The following is a 25,742-nucleotide window of genomic DNA, read 5'->3' on the forward strand; positions in this document are numbered from 1 at the left end:
TTCTAGTCTTATTTCTTAGATAAGCACTTGCACTCCTCTTATTCTTCCAAGATTGAAAAGAATGGTTTGGTTTTACTCATCCTCAGGATATCAGCCAATTAGAAATCAATTTCTAGAAGAATGATTTTTGAGAATTCCTCCAGAGTCAAGACAGTGTGTTCTCACAGCTTAAATGCAAAACATCAACTATTTATGCTCTAAAAATATAGAACAACACTTAAAACAACAATAACTTTCAATATCCCTCCCCCTTTGGTTTTGCTTTCTGTGCACTATAATTTGTAAGTGAGGACATAATTTGGGGTGCAAGGGGGCAGGATATTATTTCACAAATACCATCTCCTCTCTTTCCAGCATGACCTCAAAGCAGGGAATTAAGAAATGTCAGGAATGATTACTGCCATCTTTCCAGTGCATTTCACTATATATTCACAATAAATGGAGAAGATTAAGCTAAACAGCTGTCCTTTAAAACCATCAGTAAGAGTTAACTCAAATATTTTCAACACGAACTCCTACTTTTTCATGCTCCAGAAGAATTGCAAAAGGTCATTCTCACTTAAAACTTTACTTGTAAGGTCTATGCCCCAAAACTGGATTAAGATTAAAAGCACACATCTACCAATAGTACTATTTTCTTAGGAAGAAAAAAATTTTAATATAAAAGATTTGCTGTTTTAAGATGTATTACAACTTAAAACAAATAGTAATAGAAAGTTTATTCTATTACTAGAAAATATTTTCCAAGAAATCCATAACTTGCAACAGATATTTTCTATTCATGTGCCATTAAGCTGTACTAACACAAATATAGTGGTTCTTCCATATTACCTACCCATCAACCTTCTTACTATAATTGTGAATTTTGCACATTAAAAAAAATTATTTTTCTTGCCCAAATTGTAAGTCTTTCCCAATGAACTACTTGCCAAAGACTAAGAGATAATTAGAGCAGAAAATAACATAGCTGGGTTAATTTTGAATTGACTGACACTATTGCCATATAGTAGGCTATCAGTTTAACAAACTGTATTCCTCCATCTCTTACCTTTACCTCCTGCTGTTTCTACTTCCTGCCTCCACAAAACCAGAACCAGGACCTAATCTGATTCTTCCTTACAAATGGTATTCCACAAACCCCAATATTACGTACTAACTCAACTTTAATTTCCTTTTGCCCAGGCCTCATAGCCTGCATTTACATTCCAGTGTTAAGTTTATTTGGCTCCATCAGCACCACTTCTCTTTAACATTGTCCCTTTTCATGCATTTAAGGCAACTACTTACAACCCTATCAATGAAAGCAGACAAATGAGGGAGAAAGGAATGAACTGCAAACACTTTAAACAAGAAAGGTTGCTTAAAAAACCGAGTGTCATATTCTGACAGTTCAATATTTCATAGCCAATACAAGGAATGTGCAATGACACTGCAACTTTAAATCTTTTCCTCCTGTGTCAGTCTCCCTTTCTCTCATTGTAATGCCAAAGGGAACAGCAATCAGAGTGGAGATGTTCAACGTGATAGAGGTCAGGACACCATTGGATCAACGTACCAGAAACACGACCTTGTTTATTTTTTTCCCACAGTATTATTGTTTACAGGGTGCTTTGCTCGTGTACCTTGTGGTTCTTAGCTAAAAGATGAAATTACAGCCCAGGATGAAGCACTCAGGCACACATCCAATTTGTGTTTCCATCTCAGAAAACAAAAAGCTTCTAAGGCCCTCAGGCTGCCATTCAAACTTGGAGGCTGACATTTTTAACAGCATGAACCAGAGACTGGCAGAGAGAATGATATAATGCATTTCTGACTTGTCAATCAAAGACCTCACCTCTGCTGTCTTGTAAACAGTTGGGGGCCATCTAACTACATTCATAAACCTAGCGAGAGCTTACTGCCAGCTGGGGTGCTGGAGCCACATGCTCTGCCTTCTATTCACCAAAATCATGATTCGGTTTTATGATCTCACTGTACATAGTCCATAGGTACATTTCCAGGATTACTGGAATAGAACCAGAGTAGGGAATACAAAGAGATTTTGGTCAAATACTGCATTATTTTCAAGCTGTTGGAATCCTGTACCCATTTTATCCTCATTTTACCAATTCCCCCCAAAAGACTGCACTAAATTGCAAATGAAATGCTTAAAAAAATTTATGACCTGCCAATTAAAAAATCTAGGGAAAATATACTAATATTATACTAGAAATGTCCCCTATGTTTTATTATCAGTAAAGACACTCCCCAAAACAAAGGGTAGAAACTGCAATGAACAATGACAGTATACACACACACACACACACACACACGCACACAGTTTTTTACATAGCAATATATTTTAGTAAAACTAATTACGGGCTTTCAAAAATAAAACTTTTCATGCTCATATACAAAAGTTTTACATTGACTAGTTTGAAATAATGCAATATTTATAATTGTGTGTGTGAAAAATGTAAACATGGAATGAGTACTTTTCCCTCAACTTTTTCTCTTCTGTTTGACCTTGAACAATACAAAAATTAGACCGAATAGGACTAAGACTTGAACTTTTGGCTAAAGGATCATACATGAAAACAAATGCGCTTTTTTTTTTTTTGTCAATTTTACAAGGCACAGTATTCCAATTTAATTCAGGCCAAGCCACAGATATTAGGTTTAAACAAAGGTCTCAAGGATTTGAATGGTACACCTGAGAACTTTAAAAGGCAGATGACAGATAACCCAGCACGGGAGGGTATACTGCAAAATCCCATTTCATGATGATGTACTACATCCTAGGACCAAATAACTATTTCAAAATACAATAGTGTTGGTTTCCAGAGGACTGGATCAAAGAATATAGAACAGCTCAAAGCTACTCAAAAATCACTCTCATGAAAAACAAAACTCATGAGTATCACCTCCCAGTAGTAAAGTATTGCAACTCTTAGAAGCCCATGCAGCTAACAAGAGACTGGTCTTTCCCCACCCCCAATCAGGCTGTCATAAATAACCTGGGTTTCTCTCTTCATGAAAAATGACAAAGTTTCCTAAGTGTTACCCATCTACCAAGATTCCACATCTTGCCAGTATACATAAAATACCAAGTCCAGACAGTGACCGTAACAGAGGGCTTGAGGACTTGATAATATGGGTGAATGTTGAAACCACAGTGTTGTTTATGTGAAATCATCATAAGATTGTACATCAATAATACTTTAATTAAGAAAAAAGCAAAAAAAAAAACTGCAGCATGATGCTGGGGGAAAAAAGCACTGATGTGTGTACATTTCTAAATAAAATATTTAATATTCACATAAAAAAAATACCAAGTCTATAAACCAAACCCACAAAAGGACAGCAAGACAATAAAACACCACCACATAAAAGCAGAACAATAATAAAAGGTGTACATGGCTGTGTAATCACGGAACCAATAGTGATTCCTGAACAGGACAGAAAGAACTCCTGTGGCCTCTACTCAGCACAAAGATGGCAATAACAATAAGGTAATCTCAGAATATAAAGAAAGCAGTATGCCCCTCTCCAAAGGATACAGGTGAGTCTTAACTGTGCACAGCAAGAATCTGTCTAGCAAGAACAGCACATCCACAGACTCCCATTACCCATCAAGTTTTCATCAAGTCCATTCTTCCCAGCCTGTGCTTCTTATACTGGGACGACTCCAGGACCCTTGGGTATGTGCACCCTCCCTTCTGCCATTGGGGTCATACTGAAGTTATACTAATTAGGGAAAATCTGATACTATTCAACATAACAGAAGCAATAAACTCTCTTTGTGGAGTGAAGAATTTAATTTTTCAGATCTATCATGAAAAATACAAAAAAAAATTTTACAGGAAATTTGATCACCTCAGAAGATGATTTGGTTTTCTCTAAACATTAGATAATGTTGCACATTAGCCTGTAAATGAACATTATCTCCATCACAGACATGTCAAAATATTCAGTAATGGAGTAATCTATTATTACAAAACAGTATTGAAATAGACAAGTAGGCATTTTGAAAGACAAACCAGTCCTAATGATACCTCCAAGACAGATTATTTCCAGAATAAAATAAAATGCAGCAAATTCAGGTCATCTCTACTTTTCTTAGTGAAATAAATACAAAAGTTGAAAGGGTAGAAGCTGAACAACAAATTTTAATGTTAATTAAATGTTTTAAAATCCATAATTATACTTTCCTTTTAAGAAACAATCCTCAATAATGTATTTTCAACATTTTGCACATGTAATTTAATTTTGTGCCTAAGAATGGTTAAAGGGTCACTTTCAGTTTGCCTAAAGATTTCCATCTTTTCTCTAGACTTATCACTACTATCATCATTTAGGTTTTCCCGGTGTCTATTGTTTTATAGAGTAAGAGTACAAGGGAATAAAATAGTCAAATAATTGTACAAACATACACTGCTCTGAAGATAAAGATGTCGACATCCTTAAAACTTAACTGTCAGGGGGCTGGCACTACCACTATTTAATAGCTTGAAATGTGCATTTGTTCATCAATAAGAGTCCAAATTCAGCATACAAAATCCAGTTCAGAGGGGATCATTATAGTGTGAGATATATGAAAACCAAATGTATAAAATTTGAGGACTGCCTATAAATCAGTCAGCATGCTTTCCTTTTTTCCATGTAACTGTGTGGTCTTTGGGATGACTGTTTAATTATCATGACTTCTTTCTGAATACAGAGCACTTGTGTATATAAAGGTAGTACCAGCAATTCAATGCTTTCTCTCCTCTCATCCCATTTACATTATTTGATAGTTTTCTTCAAAACCTCTAAGTTCATTCGTTCACTCTTTCAGCAAAAAACTCATAAAGCATGTACTCTCTATCAAGCACTGTATCTGACACTGGAAAAATATGAGCAAAACCTACTCCTATTCTCAAGAAATTCAGTCTAGTGAGGAAACAGTTATAGCATATCACTGCTATGATAGAGGTATCTATTGCATGCCTTTGGTACCAATGCTCTCAAATTAAGGGGAAGAATGAAAAGATCAGCGAGGGCCTTTATCTTAGAGGTAAAACTACTTAAACTGAATCATGAAGATTAGGAATTAGCCAGGTAGATGAAGGTGTGACACAGGGTACAAGGGAGGACAGGTGTTTTGGTAGAGTTCTCCAGGTAGGGGAACAGGATATGCAATATAGAGATGCATGTAAGAACAGAGCAGAGAGATGTAAGTTTGAAATGACTAAGAATTATATGAGAGGAAAGTGGTGGTAAGCCACTCAATCACATGAGTGGTAAACCAAGTTCAAACTCTGTTCAGTTTACAAACGTGTGCAACTGGCCATGAGGTAAAGGGTGACCAAAATCAATGTAATCAGGTGATGAATGTAGAATTTTGACAAGAATAGGATGTAATTGAAATTCAGAAAGTATTAGTATCAATAAAATAGTAGTATCTGGGAGGACATTTAAAACAGTCCCTTTCTTCTACTTCTCTACATTTTCTACAATATTAAACTTTTAATTTTTACATTTTATAATTTTATAAGAAAAGATAATAAAAATATTTTTAAACAAAACTGACTTGACAATATGGGTAAACGTAGTAACCACAATATTTTTTCATGTGAAACCTTCATAAGAGTGTATATCAATAATACCTTAATTTAAAAAAAAAACTGTATTTGTCCAGGCACATCTGTGTATGCACATGCATTCATGAATGGATGTCATCCCAGACTGAAGATAATTAACATGTTGATGATTATCTTAGAGTGGAAGGATTATGGGTGGTACTTTGTTACTCCAAGTTTATCAAATAATTTATATGTTTCAAAATATATAATGAATTAGTTTTATAAGTAGGGGAAAATATGGGTTTTTCCCCCACAGAACAAAAACATTTTTGATTTGTCACTATATGCAAACTCCTAATGTAAGGGGTGTAGCTGAGATAAACACAAGTCAAATGTTAACATATATATTAGAAACTGCATTCTTTATTATACAGAAGTTACACCTTATTGAGATTATTCATATATAACAAGGGTCCCAGACAATCAGCTACAGCTTTATAAGCATTTTGATCAGGGTATGGTATATTTTTATGGTATATTGTTTTATAATAAGATTTGAATGTTAATTTACATTCAATATGATAATCTACATTTCCCTAAAATCTCAGATGTAATATGAAGTCTTCCATGCATACATATATTTAGAATAATGCTTAATTTTTCTAGCATTGTTCCACTTTAACATTTCACTTACTAGATGGTAAGATTTAGAAGACTGCTAAATAGTTTTAAACAACAAAACACATTAGCTCTTCTCAAGTCAACTACTGACAATTCCAACCTTTGACAAAGGACCCTAACTAATATTAAAGCATTACGTGGTACATTTAGCTCAAGACTTTCCTAAAATTACTAGCTATACTTGACAGCTAAAATATTCTAAGATCATAGAAATCTACTTCTTTTCTTATTGTTAGAATTTCTCCTCTTTCAGTGTCTTAAGAAAATAAAGGGTCTTAATTATACTCAGCTATTTTTAAGCTTTCTCTCTACTGCTCATTCTCATTTAATAGTAGACTATAAGATCACCATTTGCTGAGGAACGGAAGATTCCACAAAATACATCCACTGTTAATCAACAGAAGTTCTCTTAATCCACTGTATGCTTTGCAGGACAAGCCAATGGAATAGTGAAAATATGTTCAAATAAACATATCCTCATAGAATCTATTTAAACAATATTTTCAGCATCTTCTCTGTCAATATTTTAAACAATTATTTTCAGCACCTTTTATCACCCCTTTAAAATATGTGGTTTGAAATAGCAACAATCAAACCATCCCAACATTGCCATTTCCATCTGAGTTATGAAGGATAATCCAACAATTTCAGAGGACTCTTCATTTTCGATTGCTATAAAATTTTGACTTGAAAGATGCTTCAAACTTACTGTAATTATGAGCACAATAATTTCAAGAAAAAAAAAGGCCATCAAGCTATTGTCAAGACACTTCCTTAACCAAATTTGGCAATAGTAGTAAAAATAAGTATTCTTACTAGGACAACAACTTTGAAGGATTACTTAACTGTCTCTATTTTAAAGTCAAAAATACAGTTATTCTGTGACCCAGCAATTCTACTCTTAGGTATTTACACAATAAAAACACATATACACAAGAAGACTTGTGTAAACTGTATATAGTAGCCTTATTCATAGCAGTCAAAAAACGGAAACAATTCAAATGTCTATCAACAGATGAATGGATAAACAAATTGTGGTATATTAATATACTGGAATATAATCATCAACAAAAAATAAATTACTGATAAACATCACAAAATGAATAAATCTCAAAGTGATTATGTTGATCAAAAGAAAACAGACACAAAAGAATGTGTTCTATATGACTGCATTTCTATGAAGTTCAGGAACAGACAAAACTAATCTTTGGTGACAAATCAGAACAGTAATTGCATATTAGGGATGGGTACTAACTGGAAGGGGATACAAAGGAATTTACAGATTCTGAAAATGTTCTGTATCTTGAGAGTGAGCTAACATAAATTATACATTTATCAAATTCATCTAAGAGTATACCTCAGATCTCTGTATTCACTATATGTCAATTTTACATGAACTGAAATCTAAATAGGTAAAATAACAACCAAACCAGAAAGATACAAATGCACTACGGTTGCTGTAATTCTAATAATGGGAACAGGAAAGACTACATTTAAGTCCTGTATCTGCCAGTTAGTCAACCAGCAACACTGAGCACTTAAGCACAATGAACCTGACAAAGAACAAACTATTGGATTAATAGAATAAAACCAACACATTAAGTCCATTTCTTCCATTTTTGCTACACAAGACATAATGATCCCTCTGAAGAGGAGAAAAATAAACATTCATACCTATAGCAATTTGGGGAAAAGCAAAATTTTCTCATCAATACCTGAACCAAAAGAAGGCTTCCCTATAAAACAGAACTGGGCTACAAGGAATGAAAAAAAGAAGATTTGATATAATAGTGTACTGTTTTATAAACCAAGGTGGAAAACAGTATTTGCCAAAAGCCTCCAAACCTACTCCTCTGTGTATTTTTCTAATAATATTAAACCCATTAATGTGACAAAAACTGATCTAAGGACTTAATATAAATCAACTCACTTAATCCTAACAACATATCTGCAAGATAGACACTATTATTTATCATTTCTATTTTACTGATAAGGAAATTGAGGGATATTGAGCTCAAGTATTTGCCCAAGGTCATAACTAGACAGAGCCACACTCTAATCTTAAACAGTCTGGTGCCAGTGCCCATGCTCTTAACCACTACAGCCATACACTGGCCTCTGGGTTTTTCCAAAACTTATCTTAAGCATCTCTTTTCTGCCTGTGACACACAATTTCACTCCTGCGATGTACTTCCAAAGCCCATACACCCAATTTATTCCTGAATTGTCCAGCAAAATATCTACATCAATTTTCTCCAAATGTAATACTCTAGAAATAATAACTTATAAGAAGCCCCAATAAATTTGTTCGGAATTCTTTCCTACTGGCTTTAGATTAAAGATAAACTTTAAGCCAAATGAAAATTTGAATTTTTCTTTGTATATTAGTGTCCAAGTCAGATGATTTTAACTTGTACAATTTTAAGTTGCATATGATTATATTTACCATTTATCCAATATATTGAAATAATCGGTACTTACTGAGCCCCCAAACTCTAAAAAGAACTCTACAGGGTACTGTGGAGGTGAATGGATATGTTAAGAGACTGCTTTAGCTTTCAAGGAATTTCCTAGCACATTTCTCATACTAAGCTGGGGTATATTAACTACCTAGGATCTACTGAATCCAACTCGCCTCTTCCAGGGTGAGAAGAGTCATGGATGCAACAGTAGTGTCTCACAATCCTTTTAATTTACATTTCCCTGGTGATTAACACACTGAGCATCTATTCATGTGCTTATTTGCTATTTGTATATCTTTTTCTGGTATGTATCCATTCAAACTGTTTGCTCACTAATTGCCCATCATTTTATTGGGTAGTTTATCTCATTATAGTTTGTAAGAGTCCTTCATATATTCTTAATACAAGTCTTTTATCAGAAATGTATTTTACAAATGTGTTTTCCCAGGCATTACCATATCTGTTCATTTTCTAATGTCATTTCTGTCTTTTGCAAAGCAGAAATTTTAAGCTGTGATGAAGTCCAACTTATCAATGAATAGACAGCTTTTATGGTTCATGTTTTTTGTCTTATCAAAGAAATCTTTGCCTAACCCAGAGTCACAATGATTTTTTTCCTCTCTCATTTTCTTCTATTGTATAATTTTAGTTGATATGTAGGTCTCTGACCCAGCTTAAGTTAATCTTTGTCTGTGGTACAGTGCAAAGGTTGAGGTTCATGACTTTGCATATAGATGCCCAATTGTTCCACCATGGATTGCTGAAAAGATTGAGTCCAATGCATTTTAATATAATAGAGAGCAAAACGTTCATTAATATAGTTTCAGATTCTATACTGTAACTAATCTTTAAGTACAGGTACCTAAAAAGGGTATTAAAAATACCTCTACCTTTTCAAACTATCTGTGAAGATTGGTATTCTTCAGATATTTCAACCAAAATACCAAATCACAACATACTGAATGTAGAAGCAGAAAGGAGAATCAAGCTGTCTTTTATTAATCCAGACATTAAAGAGATTTGTAAAAATGTAATACAGTGCAACATCTACAGAACTCTACACCCAAAAGCAGCAGGATACACATTCTTCTCAAGTGCACATGGAACATTTTTCAGAATAGACCACATACTAGGCAACAAAAAGAGCCTCAGTAAATTAAAAAAGACTGAAATTCTACCAACCAACTTCTCAGACCACAAAGGGATAAAACTAGAAATAAATTGTACAAAGAAAGCAAAAAGGCTCACAAACATAGGGAGGCTTCACAACATGCTCCTAAATAATCAATGGATCAATGACCAAATTAAAATAGAGATCAAACAATATATGGAGACAAATAACAACAACAGTACAAAGCCCCAACTTCTGTGGGACACAGCAAAAGTAGTTTTAAGAGGAAAGTATATAGCAACCCAGGCCTATTTAAAGAAAGAAGGACAATCCCAAATGAATAGCCCAAAGTCACAATTATTGAAATTTGAAAAAGAAGACCAAATGAGGACCAAAGTCAGCAGAAGGAGGGACATAATAAAGATCAGAGAAGAAATAAATAAAACTGAGAAGAATAAAACAATAGAAAAATCAATGAAACCAAGAGGTGGTTCTTTGAAAAAATAAACAAAACAGACAAACCCTAGCCAGACATATCAAGAGAAAAAGAGATTCTACACACATCAACAGAATCAGAAAAGAGAATGGAAAAATCATGATGGACACCACAGAAATACAAAGAATCATTAGAGAATACTATGAGATGTATATGCTAACAAACTGGAAAACCTAGAACAAATAGACAACTTCCTAGAAAAATACAACCTTCTAAGACTGACCAAGGAAGAAACAGAAAATCTAAACAGACCAATTACCAGCAATGAAATTGAAGCGGTAATCAAAAAACTACCCAAGAGCAAAACCCCTGAGCCAGATGGATTTCCTGCAGAATTTCATCAGACATACAGAGAAGACATAATACCCATTCTCCTTAAAGTTTTCCAAAAAAACAGAAGAGGAGGGAATACTTCCACATTCATTCTATGAAGCCAGCATCAACCTAATACCAAAACCACGCGAAGACACCAACAAAAAAGAAAATTACAGACCAATATCCCTGATGAACATAGATGCAAAAATACTCAACAAAATATTAGCAAATGGAATTTAAAAATACATCAAGAGGATCATACACCATGATCAAGTGGGATTCATCTCAGGGATGCAAGGATGGTACAACATTCGAAAATCCATCAACATCATCCACCACATCAGCAAAAAGGACAAAAACCACATGATCATCTCCATAGATGCTGAAAAAGCATTTGACAAAATTCAACATCCATTCATGATAAAAACTCTCAACAAAATGGGTATAGAGGGTAAGTACCTCAACATAATAAAGGCCATATATGACAAACCCATAGCCAACATTATACTTGACAACAAGAAGCTGAAAGCTTTTCCTTTAAGATTGGGAACAAGACTGCTGAACATCTAGCCCTGGAAATCTGCTTTGTGAGCAGAAACCTATACTGTGTGATGCTCTGGACGTTGGAGAGCTCAGACAGGCAGACTGCTTGAGAAACTGAGATTCCGGCATTTGTGAAGGGAGGTATCCACATCCGACCGCTCTGTGTTAGAGGAAAGGCAGGCAGTCTGAGAGGCTTTCTAGCAGCAAGAGGGCTGCTGAAGGGGCGGTGTTTGCACGGAGCTTGCTGCTCAGGAGAAGGGAGAGCTGGACAAGGTTGTCTGGGCACACTCTGCCCAGGTGGTTGGGAACTTTGAGGAGCTTCAGGCAGTCCATCCCCCTGGCTGGCTACTCAGCTCCGAGGCACACTAGTACTGTGACATGCAGCCTGCTGCATCTTCCTCCTAGCCTACCGGCACCGGTTTGCAAACCAGCAGTCACTGTGCTGGCGTCAGGCCAGACAGAGGGAGGCCCTGCCTACAACAGCTAGAGATGCAAAGCACAGAGGCTTACACCTGTGCTTGGCCCACTGGCTCTGAAACTGGAGACAGGCACTGCAGACGGGAATCAGGAAACAGATCTCTCCTCATCCCAGGCAACAGCTCCGCTCCCCTACAACCCCCAACCTCACTCTAGGGGCTAAGTAGCTCCAGAGACTGGAGCTTCTGGGCACTAATGGGCACCACTCAGAAATATGAAAAGTCAAAAGAACATGGTTCAGACCAAAATCTCACAAACCCAAGAAAAAGGGCCAAATGAAACTGAACTCACCAATCTGCCTGAAAGAGAGTTCAAAATAAAAACCACAAACATGCTTATGGAGGTACAGAAAACTATTCAAGAACTCAGTAATGAATTTAAGTTGGAGATTCAACCATTAAGAAATTCCATATCTGAAATGAAACATACAATGGAGGGATTTAAAAGCAGATGAGATGTAGTAGAAGAGATGGTAAATGGAACAGAAATTAGAGAAGAGAAATACAAAGAAGCTGAGGCAAAGAGAGAAAAAAGAACCTCTTAAGAATGAAAGAATATTGAGAGAAATGTGTGACCAATCCAAATGGAACAATATTCACATTATACGGGTACCAGAAGAAGAAGAGAGAGAAAAAGGGATAGAAAGTGTCATTCAGGAGGTAATTGCTGAAAACTTTCCCATTCTGGGGAAGAAAATAGTGTCTCAAGCCATGGAGGTGCACAGATCTCCCAACACAAGGGACCCAAGGAAGGCAACGTCAAGACATACAATAATTAAAATGACAAAGATCAATGATAAAGACAGACTTTTAAAAGCAGCTAGAGAGAGAAAAAAGATCACATACAAAGGAGAAACCATCAGGCTATCATCAGACTTCTCAAGAGAAACCTTACAGGCAAGAAGGGAGTGGCATAATATATTTAATGCAATGAAGCAGAAGGGCCTTGAACCAAGAATACTCTATCCAGCAAGGTTATCATTTAAATTTGAAGGAGGGATTAAACAATTCTCAGATAAGCAAAAGTTGAGAGAATTTACCTCTCACAAACAATTTGGAGGGTCTCCTATAGATGGAAGTATTGTTAAGGGTAAATAGATGTCACCCAAGGGATAGACAAAGAGTACAAAATATAATTCATAACATACAAAGAATGGAGGAGGAAGAAAAAAAAACATTTAGGTTGTGTTTGTAATAGCACACGAAGTGAGATTAGACTGTTAGATAGTAAGGAAATTACCCTTGAACCTTTGGTAACCACAAATCTAAAGCCTCCAATGGCAATAAGTACATACCTATCGATGATCATCCTAAATGTAAATGGTCTGAATGCACCAATCAAAAGACACAGAGTCACTGAGTGGCTTAAAAAACAAGATTCATCTATATGCTGCCTACAAGGGACTCACTTCAAACCCAAAGACATACACAGACTGAAAGTAAAGAGATGGAAAAAGATATTTCATGCAACTAATAGGGAGAAAAAAGCAGGAGTTGCAGTACTTCTTTCAGACCAAATAGACTTCAAAACAAAGAAAGTAACAAGAGACTAAGAAGGACATTACATAATGATAAAGGGGTAAGTCCAACAAGAGGATATAACTATTATAAATATCTACACATCCAACACCTACATATGTGAAACAAATACTAACAGAGTTAAAGGAGGAAACAGAATGCAATGCATTCATTTTATGAGACTTCAAAACACCACTCACTCCAAAGGACAGATCAACCAGACAGAAAAAAGGAGACAGAGGCACTGAACAATGTATTAGAATAGATAGACCTAACAGACATCCACAGAACACTGCATCCAAAAACAACACGATACACATTCTTCTCAAGTGCACATGGAACATTTTCAAGAATAGATCATATACTAGGCCACAAAAAGAACCTCAGTAAATTCAAAAAGATTGAAATTGTACCAACCAGTTTCTCAGATCACAAAGGTATGAAACTAGAAATAAATTACACACAAAAAATGAAAAAGCCCACAAACACATGGAGGCTTAATAACATGCACTTAAATAATCAATGGATCAATTACCAAATAAAAACAGAGATCAAGCAATATATGGAGAAAAATGATAACAATAATTCAACAACACAAAATCTGTGGGACACAGCAAAGGCCATGCTAAGAGGGAACTATATTACAATACAGGCCTACATCACGAAAGAACAATCCCAAATGAACAGTCTAAACTCACAATTAATGAGACTAGAACAGAAAGCACAAATGAGGCCCAAAGTCAGTAGAAGGAGGAACAAAATAAAGATTCAAGCAGAAATATATAAAATTGAGAAGAATAAAACAATAGAAAGAATCAATGAAAGCAGGGGCTGGTTCTTTGAGAAAACAAACAAAATAGATAAACCCCTAGCCAGACTTATCAAGAAAAAAAGAGAGTCTACACACATAAACAGAATCAGAAATGAGAAGGGAAAAATCACTACAGACACCACAGAAATACAAAGAATTATGAGAGAATACTATGAAAAATTATATGCTAAAAAACTGGATAACCTAGAAGGAATGGACAACTTTCCAGAAAAATACAACCTTCCAAGGCTGACAAATGAAGAAACACAAAATCTGAATAGAACAACTACCAGCAAAGAAATTGAGCTGGTAATCAAAAAACTACCTAAGAACAAAACTTCTGGTCCAGATGGTTTCACTGCTGAATTTTATCAAACATTTAGTGAAGACCTAATACCCATTCTCCTTAAAGTTTTCCAAAAAGGAAAAGAAAAGGGAATACTCCCAAACTCATTCTACAAGGCCAACATCATTCTAATACCAAAACCAGTCAAAGACACAACAAAAAAAGAAAATTACAGACCAATATCCCTTATGAACATAGATGCAAAAATACTCAACAAAATCTTAACAAACCGTATTCAAAAATACATAAAAAAGATCATCTATCATGATCAACTAGGATTTATCCCAGGGATGCAAGGATGGTACAACATTCGAAAATCCATCAACATCATCCACCACATCAACAAAAAGGACAAAAACCACATGATCATCTCCACAGATGCTGAAAAAGCATTAGACAAATTCAACATCCATTCATGATAAAAACTCTCAACAAAATGGGTATAGAGGGCAAGTACCTCAACATAATAAAGGCCATATATGACAAACCCATAACCAACATTATACTTAACAACAAGAAGCTGAAAGCTTTTCCTTTAAGATTGGGAACAAGACAAGGATGCCCACTCTCCCCACTTTTATTCTACATAGTTCTGGAGGTCCTAGGCACGGCAATCAGACAACACAAAGAAATAAAAGGCATCCATCCAGATTGGCAAGGAAGAAGTTAAACTGTCCCTGTTTGCAGATGACATGATATTGTACATAAAAAACCCTAAAGAAACCACTCCAAAACTACTAGATCTAATATTGGAATTCAGCAAAGTTGCAGGATACAAAATTAATACACAGAAATCTGTTGCATTCCTATACACTAATGATGAACTAGCAGAAAGAGATATCAGGAAAACAATTCCATTCACAATTGGATCAAAAAGAATAAAATACCTAGGATGAACCTAACCAAGGAAGTGAAAAACCTATACCCTGAAAACTACAAGACACTCTTAAGAGAAATTAAAGAGGACACTAATAAATGGAAATTCATCCCATGCTCTTGGCAAGGAAGAATTAATATTGTCAAAATGGCCATCCTGCCTAAAGCAATCCACAGATTCAGTGCAATGCATTTCAAAATGCCAACAGCATTCTTCAACAAACTAGACCAAATAGTTCTAAAATTCATATGGAACCACAATAGACCCCGAATAACCAAAGCAATACTGAGAAGGAAGAATAAAGCAGGGGGGATCTTGCTTCCCAACTTCAAGCTCTACTACAAAGCCACAGTAATCAAGACAATTTGGTACTGGCACAAGAACAGATTCACAGACCAATGAACAGACTAGAGAGCTGAGACATAAACCCAAGCATATATGGCCAATTAATGTACGACAAAGGAGCCATATATATACAATGGGGAAATGACAGCCTCTTTGAGAACTGGTGTTGGCAAAACTGGACAGCTACATGTAAGAGAATGAAACTGGATTATTGTCTAATCCCATACACAAAAGTAAACTCAAAATGGATCAAAGACCTGAATATAAGTCATGAAACCAGAAAGCTCTTAGAAGAAAAGATAGGCAAAGATCTCTTGAATATAAACATGAGCAACTTTTTCCTGAACTCATCTCCTCAGGCAAAGGAAACAAAAAATGAACAAATGGGACTACATAAAAAAAAAGCTTTTGTACAGCAAAGGACACCATCAGCAGAACTAAAAGGCATCCTATAGTATGGGAAAATATATTTGTAAATGACATATCCGACAAGGGGTTAAGATCCAAAATATATAAAGAATTCACACCCCTCAACACCTAAAAAAGCAAATAAACCTATTAAAAAATGGGTGGAGAATATGAACAGACACTTCTCCAAAGAAGAAATTCAGTTGGCCAACACGCACTCAAAAAGATGCTCCATATCAGTAATTGTCAGGGATATGCAAATTAAAACCACAATGAGCTATCACCTCACACCAGTTAGGATGGCCAACATAGAAAAGACTAGGAACAACAAATGCTGGCAAGGATGTGGAGAAAGGGGAACCTCCTACACTGCTGGTGGGAATGTAACCTAGTTCAGCCACTGTGGAAAGCAATATGGAGGTTCCTCAAAAAACTAAAAATAGAAATACCATTTTACCCAGGAATTCCACTCCTAGGAATTTACCCAAAGAAAAAAACTTTTTAGATTCAAAAAGACACATGCACCCCTATGTTTATCGCAGCACTATTTACAATACCCAAGATATGAAAGCAACCTAAGTGTCCATCAGTAGATGAATGGATAAAGAAGATGTGGTACATATTCGCAATGGAATACTATTCAGCCAAAGGAAAGAAACAAATCCTACCATTTGCAACAAAATGGATGGAGCTAGAGAGTATTATGCTCAGTGATATAAGTCAGGCAGAGAAAGACAAATACCAAATCATTTCCCTCATTTGTGGAGTATAATAACAAAGCAAAACTTAAGGAACAAAACAGCAGCAGACTCACAGACTCCAAGAAGGGACTAGTGGTTACCAAAGGGGAGGGGTGGGGGAGGGAAAAGGGGATTGTAGGGTATCATGATTGGTGCACATAGTGTGTGTGGGTTCACAGGGAAGACAATGTAGCTCAGAAGGCAAACAGGGACTCTGTGGCATCTTACTACACTGCTGGACAGTGACTGCAATGGGGCATGGGGGGTGACTCAATAATAAAAGTGAATATAATAACCACATTATTTTTCTCGTGAAACCTTGAGAGTGTATATCAATGATACCTTGAAAAAAAAATGAAAAAAAAAATCAACAGGCTAGACTTTGAGTTCCTTGAAGGCAGAAACGTCATCAATATGATATACAATACAAATATGATATCTGAAATAAATTGATACTCTCAGGATTTCAATATTCTCTAACAATAACAATAATGATGAGGATGATAAAAACGGCAATCATTTGCTGCATGCCCTCACTGTATCTCCATTTACAGACGAAGAACATGATGATTAGAGTGAAATGACTTAATCGTAAGTATTTTGATGCTTACTTACAACTTGTCTTTGAAATCTTTCTACATAGAATATGAGGTACATAAATTAAAAACAAAAAACTAATTTGTTGTGTATTATTGTCAAATGCTAAACACAAATTTCAAATACCTGAGGTGGACAGATAATAATTCTGCTAAAAATCACCATAGATGGCACTCTAATCTGTAAACAATGGGCATCAATCTCTTTCTTACAATTTCTCTACAAATTTTCCATTCTCTTCTTCCATCGTTTTCTCTCACATCCTGGAATTGTCCTAATGGCCTCTGAGAAAGGCTGAATGGAACTAGAATCTGTCAGTCCATGCAAAACCAGCTGACTGTCTCAAGCTGAATACTGTACTCAAAGGTCTTAAAGACCTTTCCACTTTGAAGCTTGGCCTGTTAATCATAATATAAGTAAACACATTTCTTACCAAAAAAATATAGTAGTATAACCAGGAAACACTCTAAACAAAGCACTTTATATTTTTAGTAATCACAAGAAAAAAAATAAGAATGTGTTCAGACAACTGGCTCTAATTAAGTAATTACATTAATTGACTTTACGTAGGTCCAGAGCAAACATTACATATTGAATGCTATTTGTTGACATTACTTTAAAATTCACTATCATACTTTTACTAGATATGAAAACCAACAATCAAGTTGTGATACGTTAATTATGGCAAACCAATCACGATAATAAAATGTCTTAAGAGTACATCAGTCTAGATCTACATTAAAAATTAATCATTAAAGGAGAGAAGTGATGTGAAATACAGACAATATGAAGGAGAGAAAGTGAGCATAAGTAAAGCATGGGAAAGGAGGAGGGACGATCTAATGAATTAGACAACATACAATAATGCCCACAAATAACCCACAGAGACAGAGAAAGTACCTGGAAAGATGTGAGTGTGCCAGTCCCTGGGTTATACAGGCATCGCAGCGAAGGCATGCTGTCCGCCAGGCTGGAGCAGCCCAGCCACAGAGACCTGGGCATAGAGCACTGCAGAGAGAGGAGAACTATGAGATGGGACAGCATGAGACAGGATGGCACAGATTACAGGAATTTTCAGGGCTTGGCTGAATGCAATATTCCAGCTGCAGCTGGCCTTTATAACAGAAACATCTTTAAGAAACATACTACTTACTAGATCTAACCCTGGAGAGAAACTCAAAAGGGGCACTACTAGTCAAAAGACAAGGGGAAAGAAGGGATAGCTTGAAAGAACAAATACTTAGTAAAAATTTTTGTGCCTGTTCTTTTATGTATGTGTATAAAGGAAATCTACTTTTTAATCCGATCAATTCTTTTCCTCTGTATACCTCAACTCACATTCCACAAATTCACCAAAAGCGAAATATTGTGCGGACTAAAACGAAACAGGGATAGTTCATGGTAGCATTTTAGTATTAGGAATCATAAATTAGAAAATAAAATGCCACAGGGAAGTGAAGGTTTTTTTTTAGAAGGCGGGGAGAAGGAAAGGAAAAAGTATTATACCCCTTCAGCTTAGACAGCCACTAACTCTGCACAGTTTGAATACGTTTTATGTATTTTGTTAGCCTTCAATTCATTAACTAAAATGCATAGTTACCATAGCAGCTGCCTCTTCATCTTTCTAGATGGATTGGCGGTGAGGAGGGAAGGAAGAAACAACCCAAACAGAAGGAGAAAAAACAACAAAGAGAGAAAGGGACAAAAAAAAAAGAGAATGAAAGAGAAAAACAGAGTAAACCCCAAAAAGCTGCTGGTATTAAAATCTTCCAAATAAAAAAAAGTATGTGTGAGTATAAATACACACAGTACATTCACTAGCAAAATGGGGGTAGAAATTATGATTTCTAGTAACAGTAATTAAATAATAATAGTGTTATTACTCATATATAGATTTTTTATTTTGGGAGCATTAATCTACAATTACATGAGGAACATTATGTTTACTAGACTCCCCCCATCACCAAGCCCTGCCTCACAAACCCATTACTGTCACTGTCCATCAGCATAGTAAGATGCTGTAGAATCATTACTTGTCTTCTCTGTGTTGCACAGCCCTCCCGTGCACACCCCCAAACTTTATACAAGCTAATCATACTGCCCCCTTTCTTTCCCCTACCCTTATCCCTCCCTTCCCACCCATCCTCCCCAGTCCCTTTCCCTTTGGTAACTTGGGTTCTGTGATTCTGCTGCTGTTTTGTTCCTTCAGTTTTTTCTTTGTTCTTATATTCCACATATGAGTGAAATCATCTGGTACTTGTCTTTCTCTGCCTGGTTTATTTCACTGAGCATAATACCCTCTAGCTCCATCCATGTTGTTGCAAATTGTAGGATTTGTTTTCTTCTTATGGCTGAATAAGATTCCATTCTGTATATGTACCACTTCTTTTTTATCTATTCATCTACTGATGGACACTTAGGTTGCTTTCATTTCTTGGCTATTGTAAATAGTGCTGCAATAAACATAGGGGTGCATCTGTCTTTTTCAAACTGGGCTGCTGCATTCTTAGGGTAAATTCCTAGGAGCAGAATTCCTGGGTCAAATAGTATTTCCATCTTGAGCTTTTTTTTAAATTCATTTTATTATCATTAATCTACAATTACAAGAAGAACACTATGGTTACTAGAATCACCCTTCACCAAGTCCCCCCCACAACAAACCCCATTACAGTCACTGTCCATCAGCACAGTAAGATGCTGTAGACTCACTTCTTGTCTTCTCTGTGTTGCACATCTCTCCCTATGCCCCCACCCCACATTATACATGCTAATCATAATGCCCCTTTTCTTTTTCCTCCCACTTATCCCTCCCTTTCCACACATCCTCCCCAGTCCCTTTCCCTTTGGTAACTATTAGTCCATTCTTGTTGCAAATGGTAGGATTTGTTTTTTTCTTATGGCTGAGTAATATTCTGTTGTATATATGTACCACATCTCCTTTATCCATTCATCTATTGATGGACATTCAGGTTGCTTCCATTTCCTGGCTATTGTAAATAGTGCTGCGATAAACATAGGGGTACACCTGTCTTTTTCAAACTGTAGTGCTGCATTCTTAGAGTAAATTCCTAGAAGTGGAATTGCTGGGTCAAGTGGTATTTCTATTTTCAGCTTTTTGAGGAACCTCCATATTGCTTTCCACAATGGTTGAACTAGTTTACATTCCCACCAGCAGTGTAGGAGGGTTTCCCTTTCTCCACAACCTCGCCAACATTTGTTGTTGTTTGTCTTTTGGATGGTGGTGATCCTTACTGGTTTGAGGTGATATCTCATTGTGGTTTTAATTTGCATTTCTCTGATGACTAGTGATGCAGAGCATCTTTCCATGTGCCTGTTGGCCTTCTGAATTTGTTCTTTGGGGAAGTCTCTATTCAGCTCCTCTGCCCATTTTTTAATTGGATTATTTGCTTTTTGTTTGTTGAGGTATGTGAGCTCTTTATATATTTTGGATGTCAGTTACTCCAATATTTTTATAAAAAACAATACTCTGTATCTTCTGGAAGAATTTTGACAACCTTCAACTTCTTTAAAAGTATCCCAGGCCTAAAGACTCCACTCCAACACTACTAGAACTAATATTGGAATGCAGCAAAGTTGCAGGATACAAAATTAATCCACAGAAATCTGTGGCTTTCCTCTACACTAACAATGAACTAATAGAAAGAGAAATTAGGAAAATAATTCAATTCACAATTGCATCAAAAAGAATAAAATACCTAGGAATAAACCTAACCAACGAAGTGAAAAACCTATACCCTGAAAACTACAAGACACTCTTAAGAGAAATTAAAAAGGACACTAACAAATGGAAACTCATCCCATGCTCTTGGCTAGGAAGAATTAATATTGTCAAAATGGCCATCCTGCCCAAAGCAATCTATAGATTCAATGCAATCCCTATCAAATTACCAACAGCATTCTTCAACGAACTGGAACAAATAGTTCAAAAATTCATATGGAAGCACCTAAGACCCCAAATAGCCAAAGCCATTCTGAAAAGGAAGAATAAAGTGGGGGCCATCTCAATCCCCAACGTCAAGCTCTACTACAAAACCACAGTAATCAAGACAATTTGGTACTGGCACAAGAACAGACCCACAGACCCATGGAACAGAATAGAGACTCTAGACATTAACCCAAACATATACGGTCAATTAATATATGAAAAAGGAGCCATGGACATACAATGGGGAAATGACAGCCTCTTCAACAGTTGGTGTTGGCAAAACTGGACAGCTACATGTAAGAGAATGAAACAGGATCATTGTCTAACACCATACACAAGAGTAAATTCAAAATGGATCAAAGCCCTGAATGTAAGTCATGAACCATAAAACTCTTAGAAAAAAACACAGGCAAAAATCTCTTGGACATAAACATGAGCAACTTCTTCATGAACATATCTCCGGGCAAAGGAAACAAAAGCAAAAATGAACAAGTGGGACTATATGAAGCTGTAAAGCTTCTGTACAGCAAAGGACATCACCAATAGAACAAAAAGGTAGTCCACAGTATGGGAGAATATATTCATAAATGACAGATCCAATAAAGGTTTGACATCCAAAATATATAAAGAGCTCATGCACCTCAACAAACAAAAAGCAAATAAGCCAATTAAAAAATGGGTAGAGGAGCGGAACAGACAGTTCTCCAAAGAAGTTCAGATGGCCAACAGACACATGAAAAGATGCTCCACATCGCTAGTCATCAGAGAAATGCAAATTAAAACCACAATGACATATCACCTCACACTAGTAAGGATCGCCACCATTCAAAAGACAAACCACAAATGTTGGCGATGTTGTGAAGCAAGGGGAACCCTCCTACACTGCTGGTGGGAATGTAAATTAATTCAACCATTGTGGAAAGCAGTATGGAGGTTCCTCAAAAAGCTCAAAATAGAAACACCATTTGACCCAGGAATTCCACTTTTAGGAATTTACCCTAAGAATGCAGCAGCCCAGTTTGAAAAAGACAGATGCACTCCTATGTTTATCACAGCACTATTTACAATAGCCAAGAAATGGAAGCAACATAAGTGTCCATCAGTAGATGAATAGATAAAGAAGATGTGGTACATATACACAATGGAATATTATTCAGCCATAAGAAGAAAACAAATCCTACCATTTGCAACAGCATGGATGGAGCTAGAGGGTATTATGCTCAGTGAAATAAGCCAGATGGAGAAAGACAAGTACCAAATGATTTCACTCATATGTGGAGAATAAGAACAAAGAAAAAACTGAAGGAACGAAACAGCAGCAGAATCACAGAACCCAAGAATGGACTAACAGTTACCAAAGGGAAAGGGACTGGGGAGGATGTGTGGGAAGAGAAGGATAAGGAGTGGGGGAGAAAGGGGGCATTATGATTAGCATGTATAATGTTGGGGGAGGCACACGGAGGGCTGTGTAACACAGAGAAGACAAGTGGTGATTCTACAGCATCTTACTATGCTGATGGACAGTGACAGTAATGGGGTTTGTGGGGGGGATTTGGTGAACAATAAGCCATCATTCTATTTCCTTTTACTAGGGGGGAGCTTAGTAAACATTATGTTCCTCATGTAATTGTAGATTAAAGATACCAAAATAAAAAATAAAAATAAATGAAAAAAACAAAAAAGTATCCCAGGCTGGTTTTGTCCTACTTGGGTACTATTATAGAACAATAATGCTAAAAAAACCTAAATACCTGATCACAACACATACTAAAAACAGGAATAGTTGTCTTAAAATAGAGCAATCAATATCCATAATATTAAACTTCAAATTACAAGCTTAAAATATCCTGGGTTGTTTTGTTTTTCTCTTCTTAAAACTCTCTAGTTGTAGGAACTAACATTAGGAAACAAAATGCGGTATTCATTGTTCACATGCTCTATAGCTGATGTAAGGACAGTGTGCTGCAAAGGACTCCAGAAAAAAAAAGAAAAGCTCTGGTCTAGACTACTGCTTTCAGATTTTTTTCATTTCCTCATCTTATATTTAAAGTGATTGATGCACAGGGAAATTAAGTATCCATGATCATGAATTTAGTAGCAGAGAAGTGGGAAATAGAATGATGGCCTCTTGTTTCTTAGAGCAGAACTCTTCCTCCCACCTCCTTCATTCCTAGGTCATGAAGTGGAGACAACAGACTTCAAAGAATGGTCTCTCCTAAAGGCACCACTGGATAACATACCAATCAAAACAGCTAAACCACTGTGAACTACTACAACAATCTCCTAACTTTGTTCACTGTTTTCAGTGTTTCTTCATTTCAAGCTACAATCCATTTTATAAACCACTACATAGAATAACTGTCTTCACTTCATTACCATGTCACTCTCATCAATAACTCATAATTTGGTTCTCTATATCTGTTGTATGAAATCCCAGCACTCTCTCAGTCTGATCTTTCCCCCACTGCCTACATTAATTTGCCTTCTCTGTACTTCCAATTCTAGGTAAATTATCTCCCTTGATATTTTGTTCAAGTACCCATTTTACCCCCCATACCTTTGAACTTGAAATTTGCTTCTCCCTTACACCATGCAGAATGTACATCTACCATTTACCTCTATATGTCCTTAGAACTATTTATACTAATTTCTGCCTCATCCAGAAGATCTCAGTACCAGAGACTGTCATATTGTGAGAAGCAGAGAGAAGAAAAGGGAGAGCAGGACTAAAAAAGTTTCTTTCTCCCTGTGAATCCCTATTCTACTAATATTACTACTCTACACTGGAAGCATCAAGTTCTTTGCTGAAATAATGTTTGTAAGCAAGTGCTATTAAAAATTTCTAACTCTAATGTTTAGTCATTTATTCAACAAATATTTAGTAAGCATATTCCATGTACTAGGCACTAGGGATAGACCAGTGAACAAGAGACAAAAATTCTTTACATTCTACTGACATTCTCTCAACCTTAAATCTTCTATACTGAAAATCCTTAAGAAACTCATTGCTAGTTTCTCTCATTGTTAGTGAGAAATACTGTACATTACTAAGCTGTTAATTTGAGTTCTGTGTATGCTCAGAATAAAGTCTCACTCTGAAGGAGAGACTGAGCTTGAGAAAAGTGGGAGAGGGAGAATTCATAAAAGAAAAATGAAAATACAGAAGAGGAAAAGGGAAATGATAGAGAGAAGATGGGGAAGGCACTGGAAATTAACTTGTCACTTCTCTTTCTCTTAAGAATAGGTAGATGGTTCACACCCTTTTAGCCATACTGAAGCCACCTGCATGATCTCCTCTTTTTCTATTACATTTATTTGCTTTATTTGTGAATGTTCCTTGGTAAGTTTTTGAAGCAAGGCATTCCTCTTTTGAATATTGTCTTTTCCATTTTATGTTATATCCTATGTTATTTGTGCAGTATATACTTAATTATTACCTGACTTTCTTGTTATTCTAAAGCTTTTCCTCATTTGTCCATCTCTGTCCTCTATTAAAGCTCCTAACAACTAAGAATTTGAAAGGGATTACCCCATCCTCTTAAACTAAAATTCCAAAATAAAATTATAATCAATAATGAGCCACATACACTCAGGAAAGCCACTAGATATACTGGTATGATTTCTAAAGTAGCATTAACTTTCAAACCCCACCCAGAGGATGCATTCCCAATTATTACAAGACAATTGGTGTGGGTATGAAAACTGCACTTGAAATATAGTCAGATGTGCATATGACCATAATATTTTATATATTATAGCTCAATTTAAAAACCAATTTTCAAATTGGTTTGTATTATAACAATTAATCTTACCCATACTGATAAGTGCCACTTAAAAACATTCAGGAAAAAATATAGTTACAAAATTAATGGAATAAGCTACAATTTCTACTCTACCTCTTTCCCTTCTATCTTCACATTTAGGAGGCTCTTCTAAAAGAAGGAGAAAAATCAAAGGAGGTTTGGGCAGTAAATACCACAGTAAAAAGGAGTGCCATTTTGGTTACTATTCTTATGTATAAATACTATGTATCTCAGGGCCATCCTGATCAGTCAATTAATTTCTGACAGATATAAGACTTTTCTTCTGTCCTTCAACATTTAGTAAATAATCCCCTTAAAATATACTTTTAAAATACCTGAAAAGCACAGTATAATAAAGTTTGGGCTGCAGAAGTTTGTTTCTCCTTATAAATTAAATTCCTAAAGTTTTCTTTGTATACTTAAAGTTTTTCTAATTTCTTTAAAAAAAGCAGTTTTTAAACTAAGCTACAATCCAGCAACTACATTCTCACATTTAAATATTGAACTTCTATTAACTATTAAAGAACTTGTGAATGACCTATTCCTTAAATGTTTCACCTATGCAAACTTAAAAGCTACAACGTTTGGATCATACATGTGCCTTGATCCTACACAAACTCAGCCCTACACAGCACATATTTCTTTCTTCAGCTCATTTCCCATTTAACCTGACCCCAATTGACTCTCCTTTACAAAATCAAAGCAAGTTGAAGACTATAATAAT

General features: G+C 35.9%; 1 protein-coding gene across 11 annotated transcripts in view; it reads right to left on the reverse strand.

Moving 5' to 3' along the window:
* BTRC (beta-transducin repeat containing E3 ubiquitin protein ligase) overlaps positions 1-25,742 on the reverse strand; it is a 252,032-nt gene that overhangs the window by 121,085 nt on the left and 105,205 nt on the right. For 7 of the 11 annotated variants that reach the window (XR_001856019.3, XM_017678606.3, XM_017678621.3 and 4 more), the window contains one exon: positions 18,170-18,277. The exons of the other annotated variants lie outside the window; for them this stretch is intronic. Coding sequence is in view for 6 of the 7 variants with exons in the window: in XM_017678606.3 (XP_017534095.1) it covers positions 18,170-18,277 (108 nt within the window). In the remaining variant the exon portion in view is untranslated. The remainder of the gene's footprint in view (positions 1-18,169; positions 18,278-25,742) is intronic. 11 annotated transcript variants of the gene reach the window in all.

Source organism: Manis javanica, chromosome 7 (assembly GCF_040802235.1).
Source record: "Manis javanica isolate MJ-LG chromosome 7, MJ_LKY, whole genome shotgun sequence".
NCBI classification, from domain to species: Eukaryota; Metazoa; Chordata; class Mammalia; order Pholidota; family Manidae; genus Manis; species Manis javanica.